Source organism: Setaria italica, chromosome VI (assembly GCF_000263155.2).
Source record: "Setaria italica strain Yugu1 chromosome VI, Setaria_italica_v2.0, whole genome shotgun sequence".
NCBI lineage: Eukaryota > Viridiplantae > Streptophyta > Magnoliopsida > Poales > Poaceae > Setaria > Setaria italica.
In genome coordinates, this window is record NC_028455.1 from 20,498,368 (window position 1) to 20,512,609 (window position 14,242).

Here is a 14,242-nt window from a genome sequence, read left to right on the forward strand (position 1 = left end):
CATATGTAATCCATTTTCAAGTGTAATCCATTTTCATGCGTAATACGATGCAGATGGACCGGCAATGGATGTATAATGCAGACAGACAGAGCAAGGTGTTTATTGATGGCTTACAATATTTTCTCGAAGTGGCCAAAGCGAACAAGCTAGAGAACGGATTTGTATGTTGTCCATGCTTCCAATGCAGTAACAAGGACTATTCAAAGGATTCCTAGGGGACTATCCACAGCCACTTGTTTAGATACGGTTTCATACCTAACTATTTGGTTTGGACCAAGCACGGTGAAACAGGGGTTGTAATGGAAGACGGCAAAGAGGATGAGGATGATGACAACATTCCGGACAGCGCATCGTATAGAAGCCATAAGCGAAGAAAGGAACAAATCGAGGAGAGCTAGCGACAGATGCTAGAATCCAAAGTGCATTCACAAGAAGTAAGAATGTTGGAGGAAATCAATCATCAAGTGGCCCACGCAGTTGCGGAGTTGGCCCAATCTAGAGCATTGCCGGATCCAAACTTCACCAGCCCTTCTCAACGCCTCTTGAGTAGTTGTGCTTCTATAGGTCTCCCCAATGCGCAGACGCCAAGATTACCTGTGGACGAGCAACGGTTCGCTGTGGATGCCATCACACAACGCACCTCATGTGAGCGGCATACACCGGTTGGCGACCACACTATTAAGGTATACTTATATATAATATTTATGCAATCTTCTCAATTGATCCACACCTCGGGATCGGAGTTTAATAACTTATTTACTTCTGCTATATGTACAGGTGGTGTACGGGAGTGCCTTACCAATCCTGGAAGGGCAGACAAGCCATGGCATGGAGATTCAACCTGGCTACGCCAGCGTCAGCCTAGAGCAGCTTGCTGATAGCCAATATGAAGGCCTAGAGCTCAACCTCCCGGGAGGTGACGGGAAAAGGACACTAGGAGATGCGATTCATGAGATCATTCTATGGCGCAAATGCTACATCATCATTCCCGGCATGAAGGTATCTCCTCAGAGCTCAAGACCGCTCCCTGCAAATCCCTAGCAGCGACCATCTCCTCAAAGCTCAAGACCGTCATCTCCAGCACAACCTGCTCCAAGACCGTCGCTTCCTGCTCGATCAAGGTCTCCATCTCCACCACATCCTGGTGGTGGGAGCGACGATAACAATAACAACACCCCTCCCTGATGACCGTTGCCGGGACTAAGAGCAGCCCCGAGGAAGGAACCTGCAGCACCACTTAAGAAGTCGCGACCACCGCCTCCCAAGCCAAGACAGAGAAAGAAGAAAAGAAAGGAGCCTGGAGTGACTCGTAAGGAATGCTGGGAGGCAATGACTCATACAGAACAGTGGGCTGAAATCCAAGCAGAGGTCAGTGAGTGGTTCAAGAAATAAGCTGAAGAAAAAAAAAGAAAGGGAGATGGAGCCACCACCAGTAAATCGAAGAGAATTAAATTTTTTTATCAAGATGGAAGAAGGAGCCAATAAGAGGATACCACTACTATCAAACTACGAATGGGCGTTAGTCAAGGCTGATGAGAGGGACAAAAGGAAAGGAAAGTCACCTTCTAGTGGTGCTGTCCCCAACCTTGGGCATCTACCAGAAAAAGACATTGAAAAGATAGCAGCAATGCCCTTGGATCAACAAGCACAAGTATTGAAATTCATGGAAGAAATAGGTATGGGACTTGATGAATGTCTAGGGCAAGTTGAGCCGCCAGCTGCGCCGCCAGTTGAACCAAGATGGACCTTTAAGCTAGGCAAGTCTCTAGTAAGGCCTGAATTGGTACGGAAGCTATCAACAAAGATGTACGAATTCCATCAATAGTACATGAAGGTGTCCGCCGACTTGAGGGAGATGTTCGGCCTTAAGGTAAAATTGATAGATTTTTACGGTGAAGGCGAGAAATTTCTATGGCTAGAATTCAAGGATATATACGAAGTGTACCATCATGATGCCCTGGATGCCTCTCTAATCAGTGTCTGGGTTCTTTAAGTGTCCATTTATCCACATGTAAATTTTGGCTCATATCATTATTTTTTTTGCATGCATCACCGTACTAACTTTGTCTTCCATTTTATGTAGGATGCTAATTCAGACATGCTAATGAGAAGCGTACCTCCATATTGGCTTCATGGATCCATCTGTAGTTAACCAAAAACAGATATAGGTATCGCCGGAAAAAACCTTGGTGGAAATATACAATTTCCTAGACAAACAAAAATACAAGGATTTCATACTACTTCCAAACAACTTCAAGTAAGTGTGTGTATACCGTCTACTTTTATTTTCTTTTTCCTTACCTGATTAATGTTAGTTAGCTCTAATATGTATGAACATTTACGTACGCATCTTCCACTCGATCCTCATTATAATTGAGCCTAAAAGAAGCCACGTCACTGTCTTCGATTCGTTGAAGAAAGACCCGGTGGAGTACCAAGACATGCAAGACATGCTAGGCTTGTAATAATTTTGGACCTTTATCTCTATGCAAAAGTTTATTTCCTAAATTTTATCCCGACTACACTATATCATTCATTATTCTAATTCGCAGTGCATGGAGACAATTCATCAGGACACACAAAGGTCCATTCAAAGAAAAATTTACGTGGAACACAGACTTCCCGGTACGTATGAAGTCTGCACATTTTGTACATTGTATAACACGAATATTTCATAACTTATTTTTTTCCCCATTGAAGTGCTTAAGACAGGAATCCGGGAATAATCTATGTGGATACTACATCCGTGAGCACATGCATAGTTTTGTGGGACCCAAGGGACTAAATATGACGCCGCACAACTTTAAAGTACATAAAATAAAACTATTAATAGTTAATTATTTTCTAGCTCCTTATATTTAATTGTTCATGTAACATTCACATATTTTCAAATTATAGATGTTAAATATTCAACAAGAACTCTTGAAGAAGGAAAGAGTAGCGGCAATATGTGAAGGTCTCATTGGATTCCTAATGGATGAGATGGTAAATCCACAAGGAGAATTTTATTACGATGGACGAAATTTAGACGCTCCGAGCAACACCTCGACGGGAAGATTGCAGGTATATAGTTTGATTTGTATATATAATATGCTAAGGTTGATTTGTATAGTATGGTAAGAATTGTATATATGTACTAAGAATTGTATATATAGTAATAGTATAATTACTAGTTTCATTTGTTTAAATACTAGTTGGATTTTATTATAAAAAAGTCTCAACTACTAAAGGTTAACAAAAGGGTCGGGACTACAGGCGCCATGCAGGCGCCTACCTGCAGGACTTTAGTCCCGGTTAGAAAAACCAACCGGGACTAAAGGGGAACCCTTTACTCCCGGTTGGTAAAGTCCCGCGCCTGGCGTGGCAACCAACCGGGACTAAAGGGTGGATTTACTCCCGGTTGAAGGATCCGAAACTAAATACCCCTCCTTTCGTCTTGATTGGTTTATCCTGGATGGATTTTTGGAAGATTTGCACCCTACTAACCGGAACTAATACTGAGTTCTCTACTAGTGCGTGAATTCTCGGCACGGGTGGCGGTGCAGCTACATCGTTGATGTTTACAAACGGCATAGTAATGGTTTCTCGCCTTGTCGGCGTCCAGGCCCGGCTCTAGGGAGCAGGCAGTGCGACCGCTGGGGCCCATAGAGCTTGGGGTCTAAGACTATGTAGTTAATTAGTACATATAATTTTCTATTTGGTATAGTAACTATTTGAAGGCCATCACAAAGCAGCCCATGCCGTAGGTAACTCTCCCTTCCAGTCCTACTCTACGTAACCTTATCCATCGAGCAGAGGGCAGGCCGCAGGCAACGTTTCATTTGATCGTTTCCTGTCGCTGTGACCCTGCCTGCCCATCAACACGCTCTGGCTGAGGAGAGGAGATGCCCGTGCCGATCCGATTCGCTCCTCACCCGGCGAGGCGGCAATCGGCAACGATAAGCACACCGATCCTATTCGCTCGTCACAATAAGCAACACTGTTCTGTTCTTAAAGATTTTGTATCAAGAAATGCTCGAAGACGATTTTTTACAAAGCACTGAAGCATTATATTTTTATTTGAGATAATCATAATGGTTATTGTTTTTAGTTTTTTAAAGTATTATTATATTTTATGAGCTAGACATATATTGCAAAGTACTTTAGTTTTGATATTAAAATTAGTTTAACGGACCTTTATCTTATTGCTTGCCAAGAACCCTTAAAATTATAGAGCCGGGCCTGTCGGCGTCTGCAAGACACGCCATGGCAAATCAGCTCTCGCCTTCAGGCGAGGGGTTAGTTTCGTCTGCAAGACGTGCGGCAGCTGATCGGCTCAACTTCAGGGCGATGATGACATGAACTTTGCAGATTGTAAATCTCATGATTGTTGCCGTGCTACCATGGTTGGTATCCTGCTGAGAGGTACCGCCGTTCTTAGCTTCCATGCTGGCGACGGCAAATTCACTACGGGAAAACTAAAAATTGCTGAGTGTTTTTTCTTTGCCGAATGTTTTTTTTCAAACACTCGGCAAACAAGCTCTTTGCCGAGTGCCAAGCTAAAAATACTCGGCAAAGAAAAAACACTCGGCAAATCGGGGCCAAACACCCCTCTTTGCCGAGTGTCAAAAAAAACACTCGGCAAAGAGGGGGCTTTGCCGAGTGTCAAAAAAAGACACTCGGCAAAGAGGGGGTTTGCCGAGTGTTTTATTGACAGTCAGCAAAAAAATAAGTTTTTTTCCTCTTTTCACCTTGAAATTTTTTCTACTCCCCACATACAACATGTGGTACTCCATGTTAAAATTTGGTATATTTTTGAATTTATTTGCTATATTTATTTAATTAATTGCATTTCAAGAAAATTTTTAGTATAAGTCAAATTTGAACTGCAAGTGATTCAAATTATAGAATAAAATAGGTAGAAAAATGATATTCATGTTATTTGGCCCAATTTGAGACCTGACCCATGAAATGAAAAGAAATTTTGAACATCTTGTTCAGGAAACACGACCATGAACGTGTGGCAGTAGTATTTTTAAATTGTAAAAAAACAAGCAAAGTCTGAAAATCATGAGATTTGTCATGATGTGATGATATAACACGTGGAGGCTGTGAAAAAAATTGAGAAGATTTTGCACATTTCATCACGTACGATGTTTACAAACCGAAGCATCTCAGAAGAAGAATAGTAACTTTGAGAAGGATTCGATAAGATTTAGAGTCTAAGTGACGGTCGAGTTTTGGTTTGACTACAAAACTTTTTGTATAGTCAATAGAGAACATATATTGTTTCATGTGAAAATTTGGTATTTTTTTGAAACTATTGGATATTTTTTATTTTTTTAAAAAAAACTTTGCCGAGTGTCCTAGGTTAGACACTCGGCAAAGAACCCTTTACCAAGTGTCACACATAGGACACTCGGCAATTTTTTTTCCCGCACCGGGCCTGCCTCCCCTCACGCGCCCCTCTCAAGTCGCGCAAGCCCCCACGCCGCACGCCACACCCCCGGCCCGTCTGCCCTCACGCCGCCCCCCTCCTCCCCCACCCACACCGCCCCTTCCCTCCCGCCAGACGCTGCCTTCCTCCCGCCGGACGGCGCCTCCCTTCTCACCTTCTCCCCCGGTGGACGGGCCAGATCCGGGCAGCGGGGGCCAGATCCGAACGAGGATGGGAGGCGACCCTCCCTCCCCCGGCAGCCGCCCTCTCCCCTTCTCTCCGGCGCCTCTCCCCCGGCGCCTCTCCCCTCGAGGCCGGATGCAGCGGTGGCACCTCCCCTCCAAGCCAGATCCGGCGGCGGCTCCTCCCCTCCCGGCCGGATCCGGCGGCGGCCGGTCGCCCCCTCCCCTTCTCCTCGGTGACAGGTGGCGTGTCGACGGGTGGCAGTGGGTGGCCCCCTCCCCTTCTCCTCGGCGGGTGGCGGTGGGTGGCTGGGCGCCCCCTCCCCTTCTCCCCGGTGATGTGCAGCCCGCCCCTCCCCTTCTCCCCGGTAGATGTGGCGGCGTGGTGGGCGGCGGCCGTGGCGAGGCGGCGTGGTGGCGGGTGGCGGTGGTGGCGGTGGTGGAGGCCGGTGGTGGTGGCCGACAGTGGTTCAATGGTGGAGGCCGATGGGCGGCGGCAGTGGCGAGGCGGCATGGTGGGCGGCGGCTATGGCGAGGTGGTGTGGTGGCGGGTGGCAGTGGTGGCGGTGCTGGAGGCCGGTGGTGGTGACCGGCAGTGGTGCCGGTGGTGGAGGCTGGTGGTGGTGGCGGCCGGCGTTTTTGGTTTTTTTAATTTTCTTCGAAAAATATGTTTGCCGACTGTATTTTGGCACTCGGCGAAGCTTTCGCTGAGTGCCCGACAAAAACACTCAGCAAAGTTAACTTTGCCGATTGTAGCATATTGAATCGTCAAACTCGAAGGCCAGACCAACACATCTAATCTGCTATAGGCTGGAAAATAAATCATACCATGCAGCTTTGATCATCGAACGAATTCGAAGCCTGTCGCGTAGGACACTTCAGCAGGGCTGGGGGACCTGCCGGCTTGATGGAGAGTCAGGGCTGGGGGACCTGCCGGCTTGATGGAGAGTCAGTGCAGATGTAGTCGACGTCATCAAAGTAGTCGATGATGACAACGACAGCGAGATCTTCAGCGTCAAGCTTGACAGACTTCTTATCGTCGAAGTAGTCGTTGACGAGGATGACGGTGAGATCGCCGGCGTCAAGGTTGATGGCAATTCCTCCAGCGTAGTCGACGAAGAGCGGTTGTGCTGATAACGTGTTGTAAAATACGTAGTCAGCAGCTGGATCTTTTCCCTCTCACGTCTCTCATGACAAGCATAAGAACATAAGAAAATAGACAAGACACAAGTACGAGGGACTATTCTTTATTCTTTGAATATTGATGATTTACAATGAAGATCTTCCTTGTATATATATTCCGAACTATACCTAGAGTTTCATGATTAGGATTTTTAGTCTTCCTTTTAGGATTATAGAGTCCGGTTGTTTCACAACATACGGGATCTTGCTCTTCTTCTCGTTTCCATTTGGTTTTTGAACTTCACCGGTGTGCTGGCTGCCGGAGAGCGAACGGAAGCGACGTGAAACAGGACAACTGATACTGCTGACGTAAGGCTAACATGTGATGAGTGATCGTAGTGATAGAAATCTGAGTGGTTTCCTTGTATTTTTCATTCAGTTTTTTCTTTGCTGCTTGTTGCGATTTTTTATTGAGAAATCATCGTGTATCATTCACTTTTCTTTTTTGTCTTTTTTTGTGACGGGTCATTGTTTCATTATAAATCTGGATGAAAACTAAATCCAAAATCAACCAGATGATAAGTAGGCACTCCCCTTTGTTTATACATTTAAATTTGTACTCCCTCTATCCCACAAAGAGTGTCCCTTTAGTTCTGTCCTAAATTAAACCTTTGACCAAATTTATATAAAAATATATCAATGCTTTTGATGTCCAAGAAGTTTCATTAGATTCGGTATGAAATATATTTTTATATTTTTATAGTATACCTATTTAGTGTTATAAATATTGATACTCTTAATTGTAAACTTGGATAAACCTAAAACGACACCCTTTGCGGGACGGAGGGAGTATGTATCAGCCTTGCTGACACGTCACCTCTTCTTTCCAATGCATCACCAACCAGTTTGCAGTGTTCCAGGTGCCCATTTGGGCAGGCATCATCTGCCATTTAATTGACGCCCTTTCATCAGTTTTTTAGTACATGGTTAGCGCCCAAAAAGTGTATACTTTTTGAACTTGACCAGAATTTGCCCTGAACCTTGGCCGGATCTCCAGTAGGTACCACAACACAAGTCAATTGTACCTTGAGCGGTTCAGAAAACAACGAGTTCAGGAGCCCACACATGAACTTGTACTCAACAAATGGAAAGGCAATAGAAAGACAGTTTTTTTTTCCATGAGCCGGTACGGCGCTAGTTGAAAGACAACAGAGGAGGGGCCGAGGGGGAATTACAACTTACAGACCCAACTCACGAACGTATGTACCGTCGAGCGGGACAACCAGAGCAGTTGCCCAGTTGCGTTGAGCATTTTCTTTGGATGCGACCAGCAATCTGCAGTCAGCTATTCATCATTATGTACCGCTGCTCTGGCTTCTTACATATGGGTCATTGTAACAGCAGCAAAATTTTTCTACTCCCTCCATTCCAAATTATAAGTCGTTTTAGCTTTTTTTAGATTTATAGGTTTTGCTATGCACTTAGATGTACCCTATGTCTAGATGCATAATATTATCTATGAATAAAAGTCAAAATGACATATAATTTGGAACGGAGGGAGTACACAAGAGCAGAATATAGCAGTATAATGTCCTAATACTTTGCTGCATAATACCATACATTGTTGTTCATCATGGATTGAAACATCGCTGATTACTCCTTGAGTATAACCTTGATAATTTGTCAGGCGCCCAGATGCGGACAATGTTGAATATGACTTCAGTGTCCAGACCTGCTTTCCAGTTTGAGCACTACAGCAGTGATATGCAAAATTGTGCATTTTCACCAAATCACCAATTGAAATAGCATTTGGCTGGCAAATTCAGTTGCCAGATCAACCTTTTTACACATGTCATCAGCTCACAACCAAAATCTTCACTGGTTCTAAGTTAGACACCAGTTATTTCTCAATTTCATCAGATGATGAAGCAGATGCTGCCAGCAGAGAAGAAAGTGATGGACGTAGTAGAAGATACAGTGAGGGCCCCACAAAAGGTATCAGCGCAAGCAGCAGAAGCCATGAACCATTTTTCCTGTTAAACAAAGGATAAAGCTAAATGTTAATTTAGTCTCATGTGATGTATGTTTTTACTGCTACAATTGATTCAGTCACTGCAAAGTCTATCATGCAACTTCTCTACACAATGTTTGTTTAAAAAAATAAAAAATGCAACCCTTCTCTACACAACATTAAGCATGAGTGCTTTTGTGCTTACCATCGTCTTGCTGTCATGTCATTGTAGACCCAGAATGGAGAGAAGGCAGAGAGCAAAGTGAAATCAAGGCAGGTGGCATGAATCTGATACATGACATAAAAGAAATGGAAAGTTAATTCCACCCTTGTAGTGATTAAATCCATTTTGATGAAATGCATAGCAGTGACATAGAATCAAATTATGGCATGGTCAACAGATACATCACTCATAAATTTCAAATCATAGAAGATAGGAAACTGGATCGATGAATATTTTAACTTTTAAAACTTTGGACATGTTTATCTTTGTGTTCACCATGGAATACCACGATTGTTTAGAGGTGTCAAAGAAACATCTAACTGAAATTGAGGAATATCTAGGATATGTGTAAATACATAAAAGTCAATACTCAATAGTGCAACAATTCATTATATGCCATAATGTTTTTTATTACTCTTCTACTCAGGACTGAATCATGCTGCAGAACTTACAAACTTGCTCTCCCTAAAGTAGCGAATGAATTCCTTCCAATCATCACCTCCAGCTTTGCCTGCATATATAATCAGTCCAATGCCCAGGGCAAATACCACCTGCAGCATGATATGAAAGAAATATAGTCAATAATGACCAAATAAACTTGAAACCTAATGTAGTAAAACTAAAACGTACTCCTGCAGTTAACTTTGACTCAAGAAATTTCAATGGCCATTGTTCAATTTCATCTTCATCAATAGGAGGAGGTGGAGGCTTCCATAGAACAAAGTAAGGAATCAAAGCATATGCTCCTCCAATGCATGAAAGAACCAGGAATGGCCATACAGGGATCTTGCTTTTGGAACTGCAATACAATTTTACTGTTAGAACGGTAATAGAGAATATAATACCATAGAAAAAAATTGATGCTACAACAATATTTTTTGTTTTGATGTGTATACCAAAAAAAATAGTGTCCAAGAAATAAAATCATATGAACAGCAATGAGAACAATAAATGAAATGACTAGTTTCTCCAAATTTTGAACATAGGTATGTCCAGTTTTTAAGTTATGGCCATCCATTTGTAGCGAATTAAAAATTCATGACAATCTCACTTCCCTTTTGCAAAGATATGGACTCTCCTATACATGCTAGTCAGAATTGAGGATATATTACATTTACATCCATATGCAAATCCATACTAAGATAGCAAAAATCTAACACAAAGGCCTCTACTATCAAATGCTTTTTAGGAAGATCCAGAAATATGTCAATGTAATTCACTGAAAGACTGAAATGTAACAGGTAACATTCATGTGCCTGCGTACATATGCATGCGCGTTCATGAGTACACATATGCACATGAACATGATTCTTGCTGTTGTTTTTTTTATAAGACACTGGACAAAAGGGTGGTTGGTGCCCTATGCAACGTGGATAAACAATAAATCATTGGTTTAACAAGGGGAGTGGGACTCAAACCAATTATCTCAGATACTATTCCACGTGCACTACCATCTGGTTAAAATAAGTGTGCCCCATGAGAAGAACGAAAACATTATCTTCTAATTTTTTAAAGATGATCAGGAACATTTTTGTTAAAGAAAATAGCATGAATCGTTCTGTAAGAACTGACCTGAATACATGATCCAAACACGCTAAAAAAGCTAGACTATAAACGAAATGTGATGTGTGAACAACTTTAGTAGTCAACTAAAGGGGAATTTCATAGATTAGAAATTCACAGATTCGTAAATCATCTCCCAGTAGGAAGAAGAAGAAGCACACTGTAGACTAGTTCAACAGCATGCTAAACAATAAATTTGTTTGTAGTTGGCTTAATTCTACAAAATAAAGATTTAACAAGTCATGCAGCATTTAACAATCACTATACCAGCATACCAAGCATTTTGAAGGATCTTACAGTACAATGTGTTATTATGACAGAATGCAAAATAAATTAACTAAATATAAATCATATTATGGTTAAATCATCTTCGGTCGGACAACCTACCCCAGCTGGCTTGGGAAGGCAGTAGTGTTGCTGTTGATCATTTTTTTCAGACACAAAGGACCATCTCTGTGTTGTTGTCACTGTTAATCATTTCTTGTTTTACAACTTGGTAATTATTGTATGCTTTAGACCAACCCAATAAGACTAAAAAATGGCAAGCAAGTATACCACAGTCTTCATCACTATTTTACTGCAGATCATGCATACATACAGCATGAGCTGAATCCACATGTAAAACACACACTTAAACAATGTTACAGTATTGATTAAACACAATATTGTTCTTACCTTCTACCAGTAGGAAGGAGCAACATACTGTAGACTAGCGGCCAGATGCCCATAATATACCACAGAGCAACAAGAACGTCATTCATTCGAAAGCCATCATCACCTTTCAGATTTAAAAGTTTCTGCAAGAAGTATGTGTCTCTGTACTGCAGCCAGAGTGGAGTCACAAATTAGCACTATTTTCCCGGACACCAAAAATACAAGCATCACAGTACAATCAGTATTTTGAAGAATGAAGAAACAATGGGCATAGATTTCATGAAGAACAGGCATTGCCAAAATATCTGGAGTGTATTCGAATTTAAGTTTAATAAATCAATCAGTTGACTGCAAATGTCTTAGTTGGTCATGGTCCTGGCCAATAACATCAGATATGAAATAGCAAAAGATTACGATACTGCAGAACTACTGAAAACAGCCCAACAACTGATCAATTAATTCTTCTCTCTGTGTTGTAGATGTACTCATGTAATGCAGCCTAGCGTGTCGTGTTTGGATGGATAGGTACAGATTAGGGACATATTAAATTAATCATGGCTTGTTTCCCTGATAATCCAAGCAAAACACTGGGTGGGGAATGGAGATTCAATGCAGGGAACTGTACTGCCAGGGCAACGAAATCATAGGACAAAACAACATCATCCGATTGTTGCCAGATGGCGCGGTCAAGAGCAAGCAATGCTAATCCTCAAAAAAAAAAAAGAGCAAGTGATACTAAGCTACGCTAATGAGTATCGATTTCAGAGGACAGAATCTTGTAAATGCGTGAAACTAAGGCATATTAACATCACTGACAAGTACTCCGTAGAAGCAAGGGTATTCCAATTCACATTTCACGACAGAGCGTACCATGAAGCAAGCAAGAAGCAAGGAAGGAATTGAATCCCTTACCGGGGTCTGGTTGGGCGCGAGCTGGAAGATGTAGTACATGAACCCCGCCCAGATGCCGAAGATGAGCACCGACGTGGTCCAGTCGCTCAGCTTCCCACCGCCGCCACCGCCACTCGCAATCCGTGCAGCAGCAGCCGCCACTGCCTCGCTCTTCTTCTTATCCTCCTGGTCCTGCGCAGGAGAGTCGGCGCCGGGAGGTCCCTGGAGCGAGGAGTCCCGGCATATTTGAGCCCACCCCCTGCGCCGCTCTCCCGTGCGGCACGCGGCGGGGCTGGCAAACAGAGGGGCACCGGCTGTGGAGCGCCTGGTGATGCCGGCCAAGGCGATTCTCGTGACGTGGAGGCTCGGCAGTGGCCTTGGGAGAGAAGCGTGGACGCAGGTGAGCACGAGGTAGGTGGAGGACGAGGAGGCCATGGCGGCTCGTGGTGGTAGCGCTGTGGGGGTGGGGGCGTGGTGGTCGGTGAGGGAGAAGCCGGCGACGCGAGCCGACCGGCGGGTGGTGGTGGGAAAGGATATGGCGACGTTTCGATCCGTTGGATGAGGCATCGACAGCTAGCAAAGCTCCGTGGGAAGATCCTCGGGTAAATCACACGAGGAAAAGCTCATGACCTTTCCGAAGAATCATGGTGACTGGGAGCTGACACAAATAAACGAAATGAAATTATATTTCCTCGATAAATGATGGGTGGATTTTTAAAAGAAAATTTTCGTGGCCTAAAATACTCTATGAGAATTATTAGAAATTTTGAGAGCTCAAGAAGTAATTTTAATAACATAAGATCATTTCAGCAATTATTTTTAATAGAACAGCTGATGAAATCTCTCAATCAGGCTTGGGACGATTTCAGCCCATTTTCGCCCATTGGATCCTTTGGGCCCATTTTCGAGAGAGGAGGGAGGGCTGAAATTAGCCCATGGGTGACAGAGAGATTTTATTTACTTTTAGCATTCAAAAATAATTGCAGAAATGATCTTTGTGTTTTTCAAAAATTGCTCTATAGCTCTTAAAAATACAATAAAATTCTAGAATGTATTTAAGATATGAATAATTAAGAAAAATAATTACTAGCATGATTATTAAATATTATCTGTATTTACTTCACTTGATTAATTAATTTGCACATGAATGTAATGAATTGGTTAACTATGATGGTAGTGATGTGTAGTGACGTGATACTTATTTGTGAAGATTTTTTTCATTTTTCTATAGAAAATACTAGGCAAAAAGTTTCAGAGATAAAAAGATTTGCTTTTGTGTATGTCCATCAGGTCGCGAGTTCAATTCAAGGAGATGCACGTGAGACTTTTTTCTATTTTTACATAAATCTGACATGCGGGCCCAGTGATATGTGTACCCCGTGTCGGACCTAAAGATTTTGCAGACCAAGGCAGATGCTGTAGTATGATGATGTGTTGTCACGCATGCTTTTGTTCTGCCCAAGTGCTCATGCGCCATGCTAAAGGTATCTTTTTAGCGGGGAGATTACAGCTAACAAATTCAATTTTCTCTGCCTTGCTGATATTTCATATGAGTACCTTGCTGTTACCTAAGTCAGTATATAAACAAGTGGATAAATATAGAAAGTACTGTTTTTGGAGAGGCTCGGATATCAATAACAAGAAACCGCCTAAAGCTGCATGGGACATGTTGACTTTACCAAAAAAGGAAGGTGGTCTAGGTGTTCTGAATCTGCAGACACAAAATGAAGCTCTGCTGCTTAAATTCTTACATCAATTTTATAATAAAGCAGATATCCCGTGGGTCCATCTAGTATGGGAAAAATACTATGGAAATGGTAAACTGCCAGGCACTACATCTAAAGGCTCCTTTTGGTGGCGGGACATCATTAAACTCTTGGACAAATTCAAAGGAATAGCCTCAGTGTCTGTGAAGGATGGCAGTACCTGCCTTTTATGGCATGATCTATGGAATAATCAGGTGCCAACACAAGTGTACCCACATCTGTTTTCTTTTACTCGGGATAAACACTTATCTTTGAAGCGAGCTTACTCGATCACGGACTTGCAGCATCTCTTCTTCCTGCCCTTGACGCCACAAGCCTATAATCAATTGGTTCATCTTGCTGAAGACCTAGAAAGTTTAGACCTCTCGCCTGATCCAGACTCTTGGATATATATCTGGGGTAATGCAATTTTCT

At 42.8% G+C, this 14,242-nt stretch overlaps 1 protein-coding gene across 1 annotated transcript; it reads right to left on the reverse strand.

Annotated features, from left to right (window-relative positions):
• Positions 1-8,242: 8,242 nt before the first annotated feature.
• Positions 8,243-12,586, reverse strand: LOC101761003. The gene is made up of 6 exons (XM_004973202.4): positions 12,084-12,586; positions 11,193-11,338; positions 9,585-9,753; positions 9,407-9,505; positions 8,937-9,019; positions 8,243-8,753 (listed from the first exon to the last, which is right to left on the reverse strand). The coding sequence occupies exons 1-6, from the start codon at positions 12,495-12,497 to the stop codon at positions 8,621-8,623; spliced, it is 1,044 nt and encodes a 347-aa protein (XP_004973259.2). The 5' UTR covers positions 12,498-12,586; the 3' UTR covers positions 8,243-8,620.
• Between the last annotated feature and the right edge of the window lie 1,656 nt (positions 12,587-14,242).